This window comes from Anolis sagrei, chromosome 5 (assembly GCF_037176765.1).
Source record: "Anolis sagrei isolate rAnoSag1 chromosome 5, rAnoSag1.mat, whole genome shotgun sequence".
NCBI lineage: Eukaryota > Metazoa > Chordata > Lepidosauria > Squamata > Dactyloidae > Anolis > Anolis sagrei.
In genome coordinates, this window is record NC_090025.1 from 195,544,426 (window position 1) to 195,565,980 (window position 21,555).

General features: G+C 41.3%; 1 protein-coding gene across 1 annotated transcript in view; it reads right to left on the bottom strand.

Annotated features, from left to right (window-relative positions):
* Nucleotides 1-943: 943 nt before the first annotated feature.
* TSPAN33 (tetraspanin 33) overlaps nt 944-21,555 on the bottom strand; it is a 33,855-nt gene continuing 13,243 nt past the window's right edge. Inside the window, exons 3-8 of the mRNA XM_060776366.2 lie at nt 20,187-20,314; nt 17,855-17,929; nt 14,908-15,003; nt 10,797-10,925; nt 8,027-8,188; nt 944-4,059 (exon numbers count right to left, since the gene is read on the bottom strand). Coding sequence (XP_060632349.2) covers nt 3,958-4,059; nt 8,027-8,188; nt 10,797-10,925; nt 14,908-15,003; nt 17,855-17,929; nt 20,187-20,314 — 692 coding nt within the window. The 3' untranslated portion in view covers nt 944-3,957. The remainder of the gene's footprint in view (nt 4,060-8,026; nt 8,189-10,796; nt 10,926-14,907; nt 15,004-17,854; nt 17,930-20,186; nt 20,315-21,555) is intronic.

A 21,555-nucleotide genomic window follows, 5' to 3' on the forward strand; every position in this document is an offset into this window, starting at 1 on the left:
TCACCTCCCACATCCAAAGCACCCTGATCCTGAAACAATCACAGGCTGAACTCTCAGCACCTTTCTGGAAAACATGGGGGCTGGACTAGATGACCTTCGGGAAGCCCTTTTAAAACTGGGTTGTTGTGGGTTTTTTTCGGGCTATATGGCTATGTTCTAGAGGCATTCTCTCCTGACATTTCGCCTACATCTATGGCAAGCATCCTCAGAGGTAGTGAGGTCTGTTGGAACTAGGAAAATTGTGTTTATATATCTGTGGAAAGACCAGGGTGGGACAAAGGACTCTTGTCTGCTGGAGCTAGGTGTGAATGTTTCAACTGACCACCTTGATTAGCATTTGGTAGCCTGGCACTGCCTGGAGCAATCTTTTGTTGAGAGGTGATTAGATGTCCCTGATTGTGTTCCCTCTGCTGTTTTGCTGTTTTAATTTTAGAGTTTTTTTTAATACTGGTAGCCAGATTTTGTTCATCTTCATGGTTTCCTCCTTTCTGTTGAAATTGTCCACATGCTTGTGGATTTAGCAAAGCTGGTAAATCACCAGCAATGATAAGATCTACGAACTTAAAGGTTGCCAGTTCAAAGCCCCGGGCCGGCGTGAGCTTCCGACTGTCAGCCCAGCTCACTGTTGACCTAAGCAGTTCGAAAACAGCTTAGAGCTGTAAGTAGAGGTTTGTATATAAAACAGCATTGAATATTTGCTGCATATGTATATTCTGTGATCCGCCCTGAGTCCCCTTTGGGATGAGAAGGGCAGAATATAAATACTGTAAATAAATAAATAATTGAAATATCTTACAAGACTACAACTCCCACGATACTATAGCACTGGGACATGTTGGTTAAAGTGGTGACAAACTGCATTCCTCCTGCAGTGTAGATGCACCTATGAAGAGACCCGTAGGATTATCGTAACACAACACGAGAAAGATAATTGCACACCACATTGCTTTCCCCATATGGACCTTTTGGTGCGAGGATACAATACATAGTCAAAAAAAGGCACCCACAAACACACCCACCACACTGACCAGAGTGGGAACACAACCACTGAGTGAACAATGGGCAAGTTGGTATTTCTGGAGATGGGATTCCTTAATAAGAGGTCATCTAGAGTCCAAAAGCCCCTCCATTTGCCTCTCTCTTGTTATTCACATTGGTGGGTTTAAAGAATTACAGAGTCCAAAGGCACCCAAGAGGTCATTTAGTCCAACCTCTGGGCAGGGTATGGAGCCCAGAATGCAACTCCAGCATGTCAGTCAAATGAGTTGCTTGTTGTTGATATTTATGTTGACTGTTGTCAGCTGCCTTCAGCCATATTTATGTTGATTGCTTGCAGTCAAGATGCCTTTGGGTTGTGGCAACTCTAAGCATGAAGGACACCCAAGCCATGCAACAATCGGCTCTTGCAGTTGAGCTTCTCCATTTGGAACAGGGTCTTCTTATTTTCCTACTGTCTTTACTTTGTTGAAGACCCTCACTTGATGATGTCCTCACTCCATATGGCGTCCTCAATGGGGTCCATCCATCTGGGGTAGGGTCTTCTTCTTCTTCTGCCTTTGGCATTACTTTATGATCTGTTGAAGACCCTTCTTGGTCTATCAAAGCAATGGAAATATGAATGGATCCTGACTTCATATGGAATAGGGCTTCTTTTCCTACTGCCTCTTAACTTACTTTATTTTCTGTTGAAGGCCCTTCTTGATCTATCAAAGCACTGGAAACATGAATGGATTCTGACTCCATATATAATACTGTCTTCTTCTTTTCCTGTTGCCTCATAACTAAGTTTACTGTCTGTTGAAGGACCTTCTTGATCTATCAAAGAACTGGAAACATGGATGGATCCTGACTTCATATATAATACTGTCTTCTTCTTTTCCTACTGTGTCATAACTTATTTTATTTTCTGTTGAAGGACCTTCTTGATGTATCAAAGCACTAGAAACACGGACAGATCCTAACTCCATATGGAATAGGGTCTTCTTTTCCTACTGCCTCATAACTTAGTTTACTGTCTGTTGAAGGACCTTCTTGATCTATCAAAGCACTGGAAACATGTCTATTGTCTATTGAAGATCCTTCTTGATCTATCAAAGCACAGTTGAAGGACTTTATTTTACTGTCTGTTGAAGACCCTTCTTGATCTATCAAAGCACAGTTGAAGGACTTTATTTTACTGTCTGTTGAAGACCCTTCTTGATCTATCAAAGCACTGGAAACATGAATGGATCCTGACTCCATATAGAATAGGGTCTTCGTCTTTTCCCAATGCCTCATAACTTATTTTATAGTCTGTTGAAGGACCTTTTTGATCTATCAAAGCATCAAAAACATGGATGGATCCTGACTCCATATACAATACAATAGGGTCTTCTTCTTTTCCTACTGCCTCATAACTTATTTTATTGTCTGTTGAAGGACCTTCTTGATCTATCAAAGCACTGGAAACATGGATGGATCCTGACTCCATATGGAATTGGGTCTTCTTCTTTTCCTATGGATCCTGACTCCATATGAAATAGGGTCTTCTTCTTTTCCTACTGCTTCATAATTTATTTTATTGTCTGTTGATGGACCTTCCTGATCTATCAAAGCACTGGAAACACGGATGACTCCTGACTCTATATGGAATAGGGTCTTCTCCTTTTCCTACTGCTTCATAACTTAGTTTACTGTCTGTTGAAGGACCTTCTTGATCTATCAAAGCACTGGAAACATGGATGGGCCCTGACTCCATATGGAATACGGTCTTCTTTTTTTCCTACTGCCTCATAACTTATTTTATTGTCTGTTGAAGGACCTTCTTGATCTATCAAAGCACTGGAAACGTGAATGGATTCTGACTCCATATTTAATACTGTCTTCTTCTTTTCCTACTGTGTCATAACTTATGTTATTTTCTGTTGAAGGACCTTCTTGGTCTATCAAAGCACTGGAAACATGAATGGATCCTGACTCCATATGGAATAGGGTCTTCTTCTCCTATTGCCTCATAACTTATTTTATTGTCTGTTTAAGATCCTTCCTGATCTATCAAAGCACTGGAAACATGGATGGATCCTGACTCCATATAGAATAGGGTCTTCCTTCTTCTCCTACTGCCTCATAACTTATTTTATTGTCTGCTGAAGGACCGTCTTGTGCTATCAAAGCACTGGAAACATTAATAGATCCTGACTCCATATGGAATACGGTCTTCTCCTTTTCCTACTGCCTCATAACTTACTTTATTGTCTGTTGAAAGACCTTCTTGACCTATCAAAGCACTGGAAACATGAATGGATTCTGACTCCATATTCATATAATACTGTCTTCTTCTTTTCCTTCTGTGTCATACCTTACTTTATTTTTTGTTGAAGGACCTTCTTGATCTATCAAAGCACTGGAAAAACAGATGAATCCTGACTCCATATGGAATAGGGTTTTCTCCTTTTCCTCATAACTTACTTTACTGTCTGTTGGAGAGACCCCCTTGATTATGTCCTGACTGCATATGGCTTCTTTAATGGAGTCATGCATCTGGAATAGGGCCTTCTTCTCCTGCCTTCTACATTACATTGTCTGGTGAAGACCCTCTTTGACCAAGCAATGGAAACATGGATGGATCCCGACTCCATAAAGCTTTTTCTTCTAGCAACATGGAATGAGAAGATGCCTCCCTTTTGATTAACATAGGGTTCCAGGCTTTAGCACCCCCAAAACCTGTCTCTGGGAGCCAAAAAGCATCACCTGGCTGGGAAAGTCATGGCCATTGGCACCTCAAGGTTTCTGTATCTGCAGGCAAGAAATGCAGAGGAGAGTCCTCCCCAGAGATCCTTAAGTCACCACAATTTGGAGTCTTCTTCCAAGCTTCCCAAAGGCTTCACTAGGAAGAGGGAGGCCCCCATTTCCTCGCCAGCCCCTTCCTTGTGGGTTTGGCCCTTGAATGAGCAGCTCTTTCCCTGGATGCTGAGCCTGTCAGTACCAAGGATCGGCCCGGTGTTGCTGGTTGTAGAGTTGCAATTTGATCTGGTCTCTGATCTGGTTGACAAGCACCTGGGAGAGCAGGATCCCAACCAGCTGCAAAGGGGAAGAAGAAACAATGAAAGAGGACCTGGATTTTCAACAACAACAACAACAATATACATCACACAGTCCTAGATGCTTAGGAAGTGTTCAACTTGTGATCTTGTGATACGAAATCCAGCATATAGACCTCATTTGCTGGGACATACTGTGGTTTTGTGTCAGTAAAATAATAATAATATAATCAAACTTTATTTATATCCCGCCCTATCTCCCTGAAGGGACTCAAGGAGATTTCCAACAGATATCGGCAAACATTCAATGCCGTCAGAAGCTGAACAAAGGCAAAAATAACCAACCCCCCAAATCCCCCCCAAAAATTCACATCTACGTCAAAATAATAACACATTATACTGCAATATTACTAGTAATATTATCTATTTATCTATCTATCTATGTAATAAAAGTGAATGTTTGTATGTGGAAGGAGGGAGGGAGGTGTATGTGGCTGCATTCTGATTGGTTGGCACTGTGGTACAATTTGCATATGGTCTCTGATTGGCCAGCCTCAACATTCCAACATTCTGAGACAGCAGAGAGGGGAAAAAAGGGCGTGAGGCTGTGGCAGCTTTCTGATTCGTTGCCACTGTGGAACAATTTGCATATGATCTCTGATTGGAACAATTTGCATATGATCTCTAATTGGGCTGCTGCAAACTGAGAGGGTTGAAAAGTAATGCCTCCACCTTCGTTACTTGGGTTTGGATGGGAATATGTTAATAAATCAAACGTAGAAATAATCCTTAGAATGTGCTCATTAACTACCACTATTCACTTTTCCACATAATCACCAAACAATTGGATACATTTCTGCCAACGATAAACAAGTTTTCTGAAGCAGTCACGGAAGAAGTCGACAATCTGTTTCCGCAACCAGCATCTCACAGTTCTCTCATCCTGGGTACCAATTGTGCACAGATCTTCCAAAAGCCAAGCAAAGCAATAATGTGACCCACACGTTCTTGTGAAATGCCAATTATGCTTGAAATTTCTCTCTGAGTGATACGACGATCGTCCTGAATCAATCTGTCAACCTTTTGCTTGTGAAACCGAGTGGTTGCTGTCACAGGACGTCCAACTCTTTGTCACGAAAGTCAGATGTTCCCTCCTCAACATCTTTAAACTTACTTGCCCAACAGCGCACAGTCCTCACATCAACACAATCCCCATAAACTGCTTGCACTCTCTGATGAATCTCCTTCTGCTGTCAAGAATTCAATGACTGCACGTTGCTTAAGTCGTATTGACTGACTGTCTACGCAGGGTTCCATACTATGCACTTTAACAACTCAACCGTTCAATTCTAAGGCTTCCTGCCAAAATGGAACTGTAGAGAAGAGTCTACTGAACAAGGAAGTACCTGCCGCATAACAGTACTGCCATCTGTTAAGGAGTTACGAAGGTGGAGGCATTACTTTTCACTCTAACAACACAACCGTTCAATGCTAAGGCTTCCCGGCAAAATGGAACTGTAGAGGAGAGTCTACTGAACAAGCCAGTACCTGCCGCATACCAATCCTGCCATTTGTTGAGGAGTTACGAAGGTGGAGGCATTACTTTTCACTTTGACAACACAACCGTTCAATGCTAAGGCTTCCTGCCAAAATGGAACTGTAGAGGAGAATCTACTGAACAAACTAGTACCTGCTGCATACCAGTACTGCCATTTGTTGAGGAGTTACGAAGGTGGAGGCATTACTTTTCACTTTGACAACACAACCGTTCAATGCTAAGGCTTCCTGCCAAAATGGAACTGTAGAGGAGAATCTACTGAACAAACTAGTACCTGCTGCATACCAGTACTGCCATCTGTTGAGGAGTTACGAAGGTGGAGGCATTACTTTTCACTTTGACAACACAACCGTTCAATGCTAAGGCTTCCTGCCAAAATGGAACTGTAGAGGAGAGTCTACTGAAGAAGCCAGTACTTGCCGCACACCAGTACCAGTATATATGTGGTTTTGCGCATGCATGCTGTGGCCCAGTCTGTGTGTATGTGTTTTGTGTGTGTATATATGTGTATATGTGTATATATGTGTCAGTGTATATATGTGGTTTTGCGCATGCATACTGTGGCCCACACATCTCTTGAGGAGTTACGAAGGTGGAGGCATTACTTTTCACTTTAACAACACAACCGTTCAATGCTAAGGCTTCCTGCCAAAATGGAACTGTAGAGGAGAGTCTACTGAACAAGCCAGTACCTGCCGCACACCAGTACCGCCATCTCTTGAGGAGTTACGAAGGTGGAAGCATTACTTTTCACTTTAACAACACAACCGTTCAATGCTAAGGCTTCCTGCCAAAACGGAACTGTAGAGGAGAGTCTACTGAACAAGCCAGTACCTGCTGCACACCAGTACTGCCATCTGTTGAGGAGTTACGAAGGTGGAGGCATTACTTTTCACTTTGACAACACAACCGTTCAATGCTAAGGCTTCCCGCCAAACTGGAACTGTAGAGGAGAGTCTACTGAACAAGCCAGTACCTGCTGCATACCAGTACTGCCATCTGTTGAGGAGTTACGAAGGTGGAGGCATTACTTTTCACTTTAACAACACAAACGTTCAATGCTAAGGCTTCCTGCCAAAACGGAACTGTAGAGGAGAGTCTACTGAACAAGCCAGTACCTGCTACACCACAGTACTGCCATCTGTTGAGGAGTTACGAAGGTGGAGGCATTACTTTTCACTTTAACAGCACAACCATTCAATGCTAAGGCTTCCCGCCAAAATGGAACTATAGAGGAGAGTCTACTGAACAAGCCAGTACCTGCCACATACCAGTACTGCCACCTGTTGAGGAGTTACGAAGGTGGAGGCATTACTTTTCACTTTAACAACACAACCATTCAATGCTAAGGCTTCCTGGCAAAATGGAACTGTAGAGGAGCGTCTATGAACTAGCCAGTACCTGCCGCATGCCAGTACTGCCATCTGTTGAGGAGTTACGAAGGTGGAGGCATTACTTTTCACTTTAACAACACAACCATTCAATGCGAAGGCTTCCTGCCAAAATGGAACTGTAGAGGAGAGTCTACTGAACAAGCCAATATCTGCCGCACACCAGTACCGCCATCTGTTGAGGAGTTACGAAGATGGAGGCATTACTTTTCACTTTAACAGCACAACCGTTCAATACTAAGGCTTCCTGCCAAAATGGAACTGTAGAGGAGAGTCTACTGAACAAGCCAGTACCTGCCGCATACCAGTACTGCCATCTGTTGAGGAGTTACGAAGGTGGAGGCATTACTTTTCACTTTAACAACACAACCATTCAATGCTAAGGCTTTCCGCCAAAATGGAACTGTAGAGGAGAGTCTACTGAACAAGCCAGTACCTGCTGCACACCAGTACTGCCATCTGTTGAGGAGTTACGAAGGTGGAGGCATTACTTTTCACTTTAACAGCACAACCGTTCAATACTAAGGCTTCCAGCCAAAATGGAACTGTAGAGGAGAGTCTACTGAACAAGCCAGTACCTTCTGCATACCAGTACTGCCATCTGTTAAGGAGTTACGAAGGTGGAGGCATTACTTTTCACTCTAACAACACAACCGTTCAATGCTAAGGCTTCCCGGCAAAATGGAACTGTAGAGGAGAGTCTACTGAACAAGCCAGTACCTGCCGCATACCAATCCTGCCATTTGTTGAGGAGTTACGAAGGTGGAGGCATTACTTTTCACTTTGACAACACAACCGTTCAATGCTAAGGCTTCCTGCCAAAATGGAACTGTAGAGGAGAATCTACTGAACAAACTAGTACCTGCTGCATACCAGTACTGCCATCTGTTGAGGAGTTACGAAGGTGGAGGCATTACTTTTCATTTAACCCTCGTATTATTCTTGAAAATGTACTTTTGTTGTTGTTGTTGTTTTGTGTGTAGCTTTTCTTTCAATCTGTCTACCATTTAAAAGCCAAGCCAAGCCCTGGTTGGGTCTTCCAGGAGGAAGGGGCTCACCTGCGGGATGGCCAGCCCCAGGGCCACTCCACCCAGGAGGAAGAGGTTGCTGTGGATCCAGTTGACCAGCTTGTCGATGCAGCCGTTGGTGTAGATGAACTCGCCGGCCTCCAGGTAGTTGAGGGCCTGCATGCCTTGGCCACACATGGTGTTGATGACCGACTGCAAGGAGGAGGAGGAGGAGGGCAAAGGCCAGAGATGGCATATTATATAGCATATACATACAGGCACATTATATATGCAGAATTGCAAAAACAAAGCACTCATCCATCCACATTCTAATCACTACTGCACATTCCCTAAGGCAAGCATGGGCCAACTTTGGCCCTCCTGGTGTTTAGGACTTCAACTCCCACAATTCTGAATATATAACACTAGCCGTCTGTGTATATGTGTTCTGTGGATATTTGTGTACATATTTGTGTATATATGTATTTTAGTGTATATATGTGGTTTTGCACTTGCATGCTGTGCCCCACTCTATGTATATGTGTTTTGTGGATATGTGTATATATATTGGTGTATATGTGTGTATGTGTGTGTATGTGTATGTATATATATATACGGTATATATATATATATGTGTGTGTGTGTGTGTGTGTGTGTGTGTTAGTGTATATATGTGGTTTTGTGCATGCATGCTGTGGCCCAGTCTGTGTATATGTGTTCTGTGGATATGTGTGTATATATTTGTGTATATGTGTGTGCGTATATATATATATATATGTATGTTAGTGTATATATGTGGTTTTGCGCATGCATTCTGCTGCCCAGTCTGTTTATATGTGTTCTGTGGATATGTGTGTATATATTTATGTATATGTGTGTGTGCATATATATATGTATGTATGTATGTATGTTAATGTATATATGTGGTTTTGCGCATGCATGCTGTGGCCCAGTCTGTGTATATGTGTTTTGTGGATATATGTGTATATATTTGTGTATATTTGTATATATGTGTCAGTGTATATATGTGGTTTTGCGCATGCATGCTGTGGCCCAGTCTGTGTTTTGTGGATATGTGTGTATATATTTATGTATATGTGTACATATGTATGTTAGTGTATATATGTGGTTTTGCGCATGCATGCTGTGGCCCAGTCTGTGTGTATGTGTTATGTGTGTGTATATATGTGTATATGTGTATATATGTGTCAGTGTATATATGTGGTTTTGCGCATGCATGCTGTGGCCCAGTCTGTGTGTATGTGTTTTGTGTGTGTATATATGTGTATATGTGACTGTGTATATATGTGTCAGTGTATATATGTGGTTTTGCGCATGCATGCTGTGGCCCAGTCTGTGTTTTGTGGATATGTGTGTATATGTGTACATATGTATGTTAGTGTATATATGTGGTTTTGCGCATGCATGCTGTGGCCCAGTCTGTGTGTATGTGTTATGTGTGTGTCTATATGTGTATATGTGTATATATGTGTCAGTGTATATATGTGGTTTTGCGCATGCATGCTGTGGCCCAGTCTGTGTTTTGTGGATATGCGTGTATATATTTATGTATATGTTTACATATGTATGTTAGTGTACATATGTGGTTTTGCGCATGCATGCTGTCGCCCAGTCTGTGTGTATGTGTTATGTGTGTGTATATATGTGTATATATGTGTCAGTGTATATATGTGGTTTTGTGCATGCATGCTGTGGCCCAGTCTGTATTTTGTGGATATGTGTGTATATATTGCGTATATGTGTACGTATGTATGTTAGTGTATATATGTGGTTTTGCGCATGCATGCTGTGGCCAGTCTGTGTGTATGTGTTTTGTGGATATGTGTGTATAGATTTGTGTAGATGTGTATATATGTGTGTTATTTATTTATTTACGACATTTATACGCCACCCTTCTCACCACGAAGGGGACTCAGAGCAATGTATATATTACATACAATATATTATATTATTAGCATAGTACAATATCAGCATTAAACATTGCTATATTGCACCATACCACTATATCGTAATATTATTAGTAATATTATATGTAATATAAACATATAATTATAATATCATTGTTATTATTATTATATTCGTTACATTATAATATTATAAATATTATATGCATATACATATAGTATACATATGTTAGTGTTATATATGGGGTTTTGCGCATGCATGTTGTGGCCCAGTCTGTGTATATGTGTTTTGTGTATGTGTGTGTATATATCTGTGTATATATGTATGTTAGTGTATATATGTGGTTTTGCGCATGCATGCTGTGGCCTAGTCTGTGTACATGTGTTCTGTGGATATGTGGCTATATATTTGTGTATATGTATATATGTAAGTTACTGTATATATGTCATTTTGCGCATGCATGCTGTGGCCCAGTCTGTGTATATGTGTTCCGTGGATATGTGTGTATATATTTGTGTATATATGAAAATTAGTGTATATATGTGGTTTTGCGCATGCATGCTGTGGCCCAGTCTGAGTATATGTGTTTTGTGGATACGTGTATATATATCTGAGTATATTAGTGTATATATGTGGTTTTGCACATGCATGCTGTGGCCCAGTCTGTCCATATGTGTTCTATGGATATGTGTGTATATATTTGTATATATGTGCAATACAATATAATATAATTATACAATATAAAATATTTATATTAATACTAATAGTACATAATATCAGATTCCTCTCACTTTCTGTTGTCTCGGCTCCATTCTTAACTAGGGGTAGGATGTCTGTAACTTGGGGACAGCCTGTAATAACCAACCAACACCCAGAGCCCTTTGTCCTCACTGACCTCATCCTCGACTTGCAGACAACAAGAATAAGGCACGGAGCAGCGTTCCCGGCTGGGATTATACGCCGTACAGTTGAAGTACATGTTTCGGGACCAGTCCTTGTAGGAGACGCCTCCACAGCAGCTGAACTGGAAAGAGGAAAAGAAGAGGTTGTGTCCACACTGGGGAATTCATGCAGATTTGTACTACTTCCAACTGCGATAGCTCAATGCGACAGGATCCTGGGAGTTTGTTTGGTGAGACACCGTCACTCTTGGACAGAGAAGGCTAAGGACGCTGGGAAACTATAACTCCCAGGATCCCATCGCATTGAGTCACGGCTGTTAAAATGCTGCCAAACTGCATTCACTTGAAATATGAGGGTTGAATGAAAAGTTACTTACTTACTTAGGCGATCCCTCGTTGGACGAGTAAGATGGTCTTCCATTTTGGATTTCCTTGTGGGTCCGTATGTGGCTGTGGAGCCCTATTCTTGCTCTGCATCTTCTTCCGCAGTGAGGGCATTGGTTTCCAGGTGGAAGGCGTTCCCGGTTGGGGTTGGCTTGACGCGCCTTCCTCCTGGCACGTTTCTCTCTTTCACCCTCCACTCGTGCCTCCTCGAATTCTGCAGCACTGCTGGTCACAGCTGTCCTCCAGCTGGAGCGCTCAAGGGCCAGGGCTTCCCAGTTCTCAGTGTCTATGCCAGAGTTTTTAAGGTTGGCTTTGAGCCCATCTTTAAATCTCTTTTCCTGTCCACCAACGTTCCGTTTTCCGTTCTTAAGTTCGGAGTAGAGCAACTGCTTTGGGAGACGGTGGTCAGGCATCCGGACAACGTGGCCGGCCCAGCGGAGTTGATGTTGGAGGACCATCGCTTCAATGCTGGTGGTCTTTGCTTCTTCCAGCACACTGACGTTTGTCCGCTTGTCTTCCCAGGAGATTTGCAGGATTTTCCGGAGGCAGCGCTGATGGAATCGTTCCAGGAGCTGCATGTGACGTCTGTAGACAGTCCACGTCTCACAGGCATAGAGCAGGGTTGGGAGGACAATGGCTTTATAGACAAGCACCTTGGTCTCCCTACGGATGTCCCGGTCCTCAAACACTCTCTGCTTCATTCGGAAAAATGCTGCACTTGCAGAGCTCAGGCGGTGTTGTATTTCGGCGTCGATGTTGACTTTGGTGGAGAGGTGGCTGCCAAGGTAGCGGAAATGGTCCACATTTTCTAATGTTACACCATTAAGCTGTATCTCTGGCATTGGGGAGGAGTTGGCTGGTGACTGCTGGAAAAGCACCTTGGTTTTCTCAATGTTCAGTGACAGGCCGAGCTTCTCGTATGCTTCTGCGAAGGTGTTTAGAGTGGCTTGTAGATCTTCTTCTGAATGCGCACAGACGACATTGTCATCAGCATACTGGAGTTCTATAACAGATGTTGTTGTAACCTTGGTTTTGGCTTTCAGTCTGCTGAGGTTGAATAGCTTGCCATCTGTCCGATAGATTATTTCCACTCCGGTGGGAAGCTTCCCATCAACAAGGTGAAGTATCATAGCGATGAAGATGGAGAATAGAGTTGGGGCAATAACACATCCCTGTTTGACACCGGATTCCACCTTAAATGGGTCACTTTGGGAGCCACTGCTGTCCAAAACTGTTGCCATCATGTCATCATGGAGGAGCCGCAGGATGTTCACAAATTTGCTTGGGCACCCGATTTTGTGGAGGATGGTCCAGAGAGCGCTGCGATTCACTGTGTCGAATGCCTTGGCAAGGTCGATGAATGCCATGTACAGAGGTTGGTTTTGTTCCCTGCATTTTTCTTGGAGCTGTCGTGCAGTGAAGATCATGTCCACGGTTCCTCTGGAGGGGCGGAAGCCGTTCTGGGATTCTGGGAGGGTGTCTTCTGAGAGGGGCAGAAGGCGGTTTGCAAGGATTCTTGCGAGGATTTTCCCAGCGGAGGTTAGAAGGGAGATACCTCGATAGTTTCCGCAGTCTGTTCTTTCCCCTTTTTTGAAGAGTGTGATGATGGTGGCATCCTTGAAGTCTGCTGGGATTTTCTCGGTCACCCACACTTTTTCTATGAGCTGATGGAGTTGGTGTGCTAGCTCAGGTCCTCCCTCTTTAAAGATTTCAGCAGGGATCCCATCTGGTCCACTGGCTTTGTTATTCTTCTGTTGGCTGATGGCATTGCTGACTTCTTCCAAACTAGGCAGTGCTGCAAGCTCATCCCTGGTTTGTTGTTGTGGGATTTGTGAGAGGACCTCTTCGGCCACATTGGAGCTGCGGTTCAGGAGGCTTTGGTAGTGTTCTTTCCAACGTAGTGCAATTGAGTTTTGGTCCTTCAGGAGTTTGGTTCCATCTGATGGACGTAGAGGCTGTATGCCATGGTTTCTTGGTCCATAGATTACCTTTGTGGCTTTGAAGAATCCCTGAGCATTATGGGTATCTGCCAGGTGTTGGATTTCTTCGGCCTTCTTTGTCCACCAGATGTTCCACCTTCATAACGTCTCAACAGATGGCAGAACTGGTATGTGGCAGGGACTGGCTTTTTCAGTAGACTCTCATCTACAGTTCCATTTTAGCGGGATGCCTTAGCATTGAACTGTTATGTTGTTAAAGTGAAAAGTAATGCCTCCACCTTCGTAATTCCTTAACAGATGGCAGTACTGGTATGTGCAAACTTTGACGACAAGATGATTTTACTGCTGCTATTGTAGTGTTTTCGATTATTTTTAATTAATCATAATTGTTGACATTTTACTGTAATTTGTACATTGTGTTTTGTGAATTGTTGGGCATCGAATTGTGCCTTTTGTAAGCTGCCCTGAGTCCCCCCTAGGGGGTTGAGAAGGGTGGGGTAGAAGCACTCCAAATAAATAAATAAATATGTGGCAGGTGCTGGCTTGCTCAATAGACTCTCCTCTACAGTTCCATTTTGGCAGGAAGCCTTAGCATTGAATGGTTGTGTTGTTAAAGTGAAAAGTAATGCCTCCACCTTCGAAACCCCTCAACAGATGACAGTACTGGTATGTGGCAAGTACTGGCTTGTTCGGTAGACTCTCCTCTACTGTTCCATTTTGGCAGGAAGCCTTCGCATTGAGCGGTTGTGTTGCTAAAGTGAAAAGCAATGCCTCCACCTTTGAAACTCAACAGGTGGGAGTACTGGTATGTGGCAGGTACTGGCTTGTTCAGTAGACTCCCCTCTACAGTTCCATTTTGGCGGGAAGCCTTAGCATGGAACGGTTGTATTGTTAAAGTGCAAAGTATGGAACTGTGCGCAGATGGTCAGTCAATACGACTTAGGCAATGTGCAGTGATTGAGTTCTTGACAGCAGAAGATGTCACCCCAAAGGGGATTCATCAGAGAATTTGAACTGTTTATGGTGATTGTGTTGATGTGAGTACTGTGTCACCTCAAAGGAGATTCATCAGAGAATGCAAGCTGTTGATGTTGATTGTGTTGATGTGAGTACTGTGCGTCGTTGGGCGAGTAAGTCTAAAGATGTCGAGGTGAGAACATCTGATTTGCGTGACAAACAAAGAGTTGGACATCCTGTGACGGCAACCACCGAGTATCACAAGCAAAAGGTTGACAGATTAATTCAGAACTATTGTCGTATCACTCCGAGAGAGATTTCAAGCACAACGGGCATTTTGCAAGAACGTGTGGGTCACATTATTGCTTTGCTTGGCTATCAGAAGATCTGTGCACGATGGGTACCCAGGATGAGAGAACTGTGAGACACTGGTTGCGGAAACAGAGTGTTGACGGCTTCAGAAAACTTGTTCATCGTTGGCAGAAATGTATCCAATTTGGTGATTATGTGGAAAGGTGAATAGTGGTAGTTAAAGAGCACATTCTAAGGATCAGTTCTGTGTCTGATTTATTAAAATATTCCCATCCAAACCCAAGTAACGAAGGTGGAGGCATTACTTTTCATTCAACCCTCTTAACAAGAGCGGCGAAGCAAAGGTGCTGCAAGCAGAAAGGGTCAAGACCTTAGAAAACTGCAGTTCCCAGGATTCCACAGCATTGGGTTGTGTCAATTCAAGTGGGGTCAAACTGCATTTATTCATTATGCCTTTGGTTGGAAGTTAGCAAGGAGAATTGGGGATTTGTAGTATATGCAAACAGCATACCTCTTTCTGACCAAAGTCAATGAGGTTTTGGAGGTCCAAGTCGTCCCGGTAATGCACAATGGCGTTGTTGACAATCTCGCTGACTTTTCCCCGCGCCTGGAAACGAAGATAACGAGGGGGTGTTTTTAAAAATTAATTTAATTTTCATTAAACTTTCAAGAAATTAGAGGACTGAAGTCTTGGATTCCTCCTTTGCCATCCTTGCAAATGGGAGACCTCCTCTGCAGGCCCCAGCAACACATTTATCTAATAATAACAATAATAACAACCACAATACTAATAATAACAACAATATCACAATAATAACAGCAACAATGATACCACAAAAATATAATAACAGCAAAAATAACAATATCACCAACTAACAGTAGTAACAACAATACACTACTATATTAATAGCAACAACATTATCACAATAATAATAACAGCAACAACAACAAATATCACTACCACAATAATAGTACAATAATAACAATAGCAACAATACCACCATAACATCATAACAGTAACACTATCACTACCATAACAATAATACCACAATAAAATTACAGCAGCAGCAGCAACAACAATACCACTACCACAATAATAACAGCAACAAAGATACTACAATAATGTAATAATAACAGCAAAAATAACAATAACAATCACCACCATTAATAACAGCAACAACAATACACTACCATATTAACAACAGAAACAAAAATATTACAATAACAGCAGCAACAACAAATATCACTACCACAATAGCACAATAATAATAACAGCAACAGCAATACCACCATAACATAATAATAATAATAATAATAATAATAATAGTAACAACAGAATTACTATCATAACAATAATACCATAATAGAATAACAGCAGCAGCAATACCACTACCACAATAACAGCAACAAAGATATTACAATAATATAAAAATAACAGCAAAAATAACAATATCACCACCACAGTAACAGTAATAACAGCAACAACAATACACTACCATATTTATTTATTTATAAATAAATAAATAAAATAAATAATATTAACAACAGCAACAATATTACCATAATAATAATAATAGCAGCTACAACAAATATCACTACCACAATAATAGTACAATAATAATAACAGCAACAGCAATACCACTATAACATAATAATAACAGTAACAAATATCACTACCACAATAGTACAATAATAACAACAGCAACAGCAATACCACCATAACATAACAACAACAGTAACAACAGTGTCACTACCATAACAATAATACCACAATAAAATAACAGCAGAAACAATACCACTACCAAATAACAACAGCAACAACAATCCCACAATAATATAATAACAGCAAAAATAACAATATCACTACGACAATAACCGTAATAACAGCAACAACAATCCACTACCATATTAACAACAGCAACAACAATATTACCACAATAATAACAGCAACAACAACAAATATCACTACCACAATAATAGCACAATAATAACAACAGCAACAGCAATACTACCATAACATAATAATAACAACAGTAACAACACTATCACTACCATAACAATAATACCACAATAAAATAACAGAGGCTGAAGCAATAATACCACTACCACAATAATACCAACAGCAACAAAGATACCACAATAATATAATAAAAACAGCAAAAATAAAAATATCACCACCATAGTAACAGTAATAACAGCAACAACAATACACTACCATATTACCATAATAATAATAATAATAATAATAATAGTAACAGCAGCTACAACAAATATCACTACCACAATAATAATACAATAATAATAACAGCAACAGCAATATTACCATAACATAAAAATAACAACAGTAACAACAGCATCACTACTATAACAATACCACAATAAAATAACAGCAGCAACAATACAACTACCAAATAACAGCAGCTACAACAAATATCACTACCACAATAATAGAACAATAATAATAACAGCAACAGCAATACCACTATAACATAATAATAACAGTAACAAATATCACTACCACAATAGTACAATAATAACAACAGCAACAGCAATACCACCATAACATAACAACAACAGTAACAACAGTGTCAGTACCATAACAATAATACCACAATAAAATAACAGCAGCAGCAGCAACGATAGCATTATCACTATAATATCACAACAACAATAGCAACAACACTAAAACTCCAATAATACACAACAATAATAACAACAGCAACATCATTAATACCACCACTACCACCATCATCATAATATCGGAACAATAAAAACAGCAACAGAAATAATATCACTACCACAATAATAGCAACAACAATGCCACTACCACAATAACCACAGCAACAACACCACAATAATACAATAACAGCAAAAATGGCAACACCACTACCACAATAACAGTAATAACAGCAACAACAATACACTACCATATTAACAACAACAATATTACCATAATAATAATAATAATAATAATAACAGCAGCAACAAATATCACTACCACAATAATAGTACAATAATAACAGCAAAAGCAATACCACCATGACATAATAACAGTAACAACAGAATCACTACCATAATAATAATGCCACAATAAAATAACAGCAGCAACAACAATAGCATTATCACTATAATACCACAACAACAATAGCAACAATATTAAAACTACAACAACACCACCACCACAATAACAACAGCAAAATCATTAATACCACCATCATCATAATACTGGAACAATAATAACAGCAACAGAAATAATATCACTACCACAATAATAGCACCATAATAAAAGCAACAAAAAATGCCACTACCACAATAACAACAGCAACAAAAATACCACAATACAATAATAATAGCAATAATACCACTATCACAATCATATCACAACAATATCAATAGCAAGAATATTAATACCACCACCACCACAGTAATAATAGTATCACAACCACAACAACAAATACCTTATCTGAGAAGACAAAGCCCAGAACGCCGGACGCCAGCTGCAGCAGGAAAATGATGGTCAAGCAGACCGAGAACTACGGAAAAGAGAAGACCCCATTAAGGGAAGGTCTTGAGGTAAGACAGGAGCATTATTGGGTAGTTGTAGGTTTTTTTCAGGCTATATGGCCATGTTCTAGAGGCATTCTCTCCTGACGTTTCGCCTACATCTACGGCAAGCATCCTCAGAGGTAGTGAGGCATGTTGGAACTAGGGAAATGGGTTTATATATCTGTGGAATGACCAGGGTGAGACAAAGGACTCTTGTCTTCTGAAGCTAGGTGTGAATGTTTCAACTGAACACCTTGATTAGCATTTGATGACCTGGCAGTGCCTGGGGCAATCTTTTGTTGGGAGGTGATTAGATGTCCCTGATTGTTTCCTCTCTGTTGTTTTGCTATTGTAATTTTAGAGTTTTTTTAATACTGGTAGCCAGATTTTGTTCAGACTACACAGTGGCTTCTCTGGTTGAAGTAGCCTACAGTGCCTTTCATGTGCCTTGAACATGAAAGGCACTGCAGACTACTCCAACCAGAGAATTCAGCCACAGCAGAGTACCTGAGGAACCAACCTGGACACAGCAGATTTCAACTGACCACCTTGATTAGCATCTGATGGCCTGGCAGTGACTGGGGCAATCTTTTGTTGAGAGGTGATTAGATGTCCCTGAATGTTTCCTCTCTGTTGTTTTGCTGTTGTAATTTTAGAGTTTTTTAATACTGGTAGCCAGATTTTGTTCATTTTCATGGTTTCCTCCTTTCTGTTGAAATTGTCCACATGCTGGTTTATTTATTTGAGGACACAGAAATGCTGGACCACTCTCACAACCACCATGTCAGACTACACAGAGAAGCCACTGAAATCCACAAGAAGCATGTGGACAATTTCAACAGAAAGGAGGAAACCACTAAGATGAACACAATCTGGCTACCAGTATTAAAAAACTCTAAAATTGCAACAGCACAACAATAGAGAGGAAACAATCAGGGACATATAATCACCTCTCAACAAAAGATTCCCCCAGGCACTGCCAGGACATCAAATGTTAATCAAGGTGGCCAGTTGAAACATTCACAAGAGTCCTTTGTCCCACCCTGGTCATTCCATAGATATATAAACCCTTTTCCCTAGTTCCAACAGACCTCAAAACCTCTGGATGCTTGCCATAGATGCAGGCGAAACGTCAGGAGAGAATGCCTGTAGAACATGGCCATATAGCCCGAAAAAACTTACCACAACCCAGTGATTCCGGCCATGAAAGCCTTCGACAATACAATGTAAAATTATAACAGCACAACAACAGAGAGGAAACAAACAAGGACATATAATCACCTCTCAACAAAAGATTCCCCCAGGCACTGCCAGGACATCAAATTCTAATCAAGGTGGTCAGTTGACACATTCACACCTAGCTCCAGCAGACAAGAGTTCTTTGTCCCACCCTGGTCATTCCACAGATATATAAACCCATGGTCCTATTTCCAACAGACCTCACTACCTCTGAGGATGCTTGCCATAGATGCAGGCGAAACGTCAGGAGAGAATGCCTCTAGAACATGGCCCATATAGCCCGAAAAAACCTACAACAACCCAGTGATTCCGGCCATGAAAGCCTTCGACAATACAAGGAGCATTCTTGTCACTCAAGGTCCATTTCTGAAATTAAAACCAAAGCTGATGGGAAAGGGCTTCTTCTTCCCACTCCATCCCTCCTTGCCTGGCCTGTTCTGAATTTGCATTATTTAAATTAGGTGGTTTTCTTCCTGGGACCCTTTGCCTAACTAATTAAAAAAAACTATTTCCATAGGAAATGGAGTCTCCGGTTCAGCGAGCTGCTGAACTTGCTGAGCGAAAGGTTGCAGGATCAAATCCGGAAAGCGGGGGTGAGCTCCCACTGTTAGCCCCAGCTTCCACCAACCAAGCAATTCAAAAACATGCAACTTTGAGTAGATCACTAGGTACCACTCTGGCAGGAAGGTAATGGTGCTCCATGCAGTCATGCAGACCACATGACCTAGGAGGTGTCTATGGACAACGCCGGCTCTTCGGCTTAGAAATGGAAGATGAGCACCAGAATCCCAGAATTGGACACAACTGGACTTAATGTCAGGGGAAAACCCTTTTTTACCTTCCATAGGAAGGTTTTCAGGTATATCTTTGATTTTATTTCTTTTCGCTTGCACACGTACAGCATCGGTTCGACCACAACGAAGAGCGGACGTAGACTACAAATGGTCAACCTGAAACCTGAAGTGTGGGATGTCAGCTGAGTTTGCCTGTCCCCTTTGGCCTCACCGTTTGCAGCAGGCAGATGTTTTCTCGCAGGGAGCCGATGCAGCCGCAAAAGGTGATGCAAAACATCAGGATCCCGACCACCATCAGCAAAATGGCCGGATCCACAGCCAAACAGGCCATGGCTGCCTCTGTGGAAAGAGAGGGGAGAATTAGGAGTTGCAAAGGGGAGGCTAGAGGTGCATCCATCCACACGGCAGAATTAATGCAGTTTGGCACCAGAACGGAGCCATCTTCCATTCCAGAACCCCACTTTTGCACTGCATTCCTCACCAAAAACATACCTTTTTGGGGACTATCCTTCCCAAAATCCCACACACACCCCTGCCATGATAGTCCTCTCTTTTGAAACCTAATGGGATGTGGGACTACAACTCCCAGCATCCCTTATTCATGGTGGGAATTGCAGTACAACAAACCCCAAAAGGTCTCTGGTTCAGAGCAGGATCGACAGGCAACAGGCAGCAATCCGGATCCCGTTGCATTGGATGTCCCAGCATCCCAAGGTGAAGAAATGCTGGGACTTGCATAATTAATATTATTATAGACTAGCCGTGCCCTGCCACGCGTTGCTGTGGCCCAATCTGTGTATATGTTTTTGTGTATGTGTATATATGCGTTTATGTGTGTGTATATATTTGTGTATATGTGTATATATGTGTGTTTGCATAGACAGAGAGATAGAGAGAGAGAAAGAGAGAGAGAGAAAGAGAGAGAGAGAAAGAGAAAGAGAGAAAGAGAGAGAGAGAGAGAGAGAGATAGAGACAGAGATAGAGAGAGATAGATAGATGGGTGTATATGTGTATGCATATGTGTATATATTTGTGTATTTCTGTGTTTATATCTCTCTACTCCTCTCTTATTTCGATCTTTCTCGCTCTCTTTTATTTCTATCTCTTTCTGTATTTTTCTTTCTCTCTCGCATTTATTTTTCTCTCTTTCATCTTTGTCTTTCCTTTCTATTTTTTCTTTCTTTTCTGTCTCTTATTTCTCTTTCTATTTTTTCTTTCTCTTTCACTCTTTCTCTTTTCCATTTCTCTTTCTCTCTTACTTCTCTTTCTCACTCTCCCTTTTGTTTCTATCTCTTTCTTTTATTTCTCTTTCTCTTTCACTCTTTCTTTCTCCTTTTTCTCTTTCTCTTTCATTTCTCTCTACTCCTCTCTCTTATTTCGATCTTTCTCTTTCTTTTATTTCTGTATCTTTCTCTTTCACTCTTTCTCCTGTCTCTTTCATTTCTCTCTACTCTCTCTTATTTTGATCTTTCTCGCTCTCTTTTATTTCAATCTCTTTCTCTCTTTCTGTATTTTTCTTTCTCTCCCCTTTATTTTTTTTCTCATTCTTTTTCTCTTCCTCCTTCTTGCTATCTTTCTTT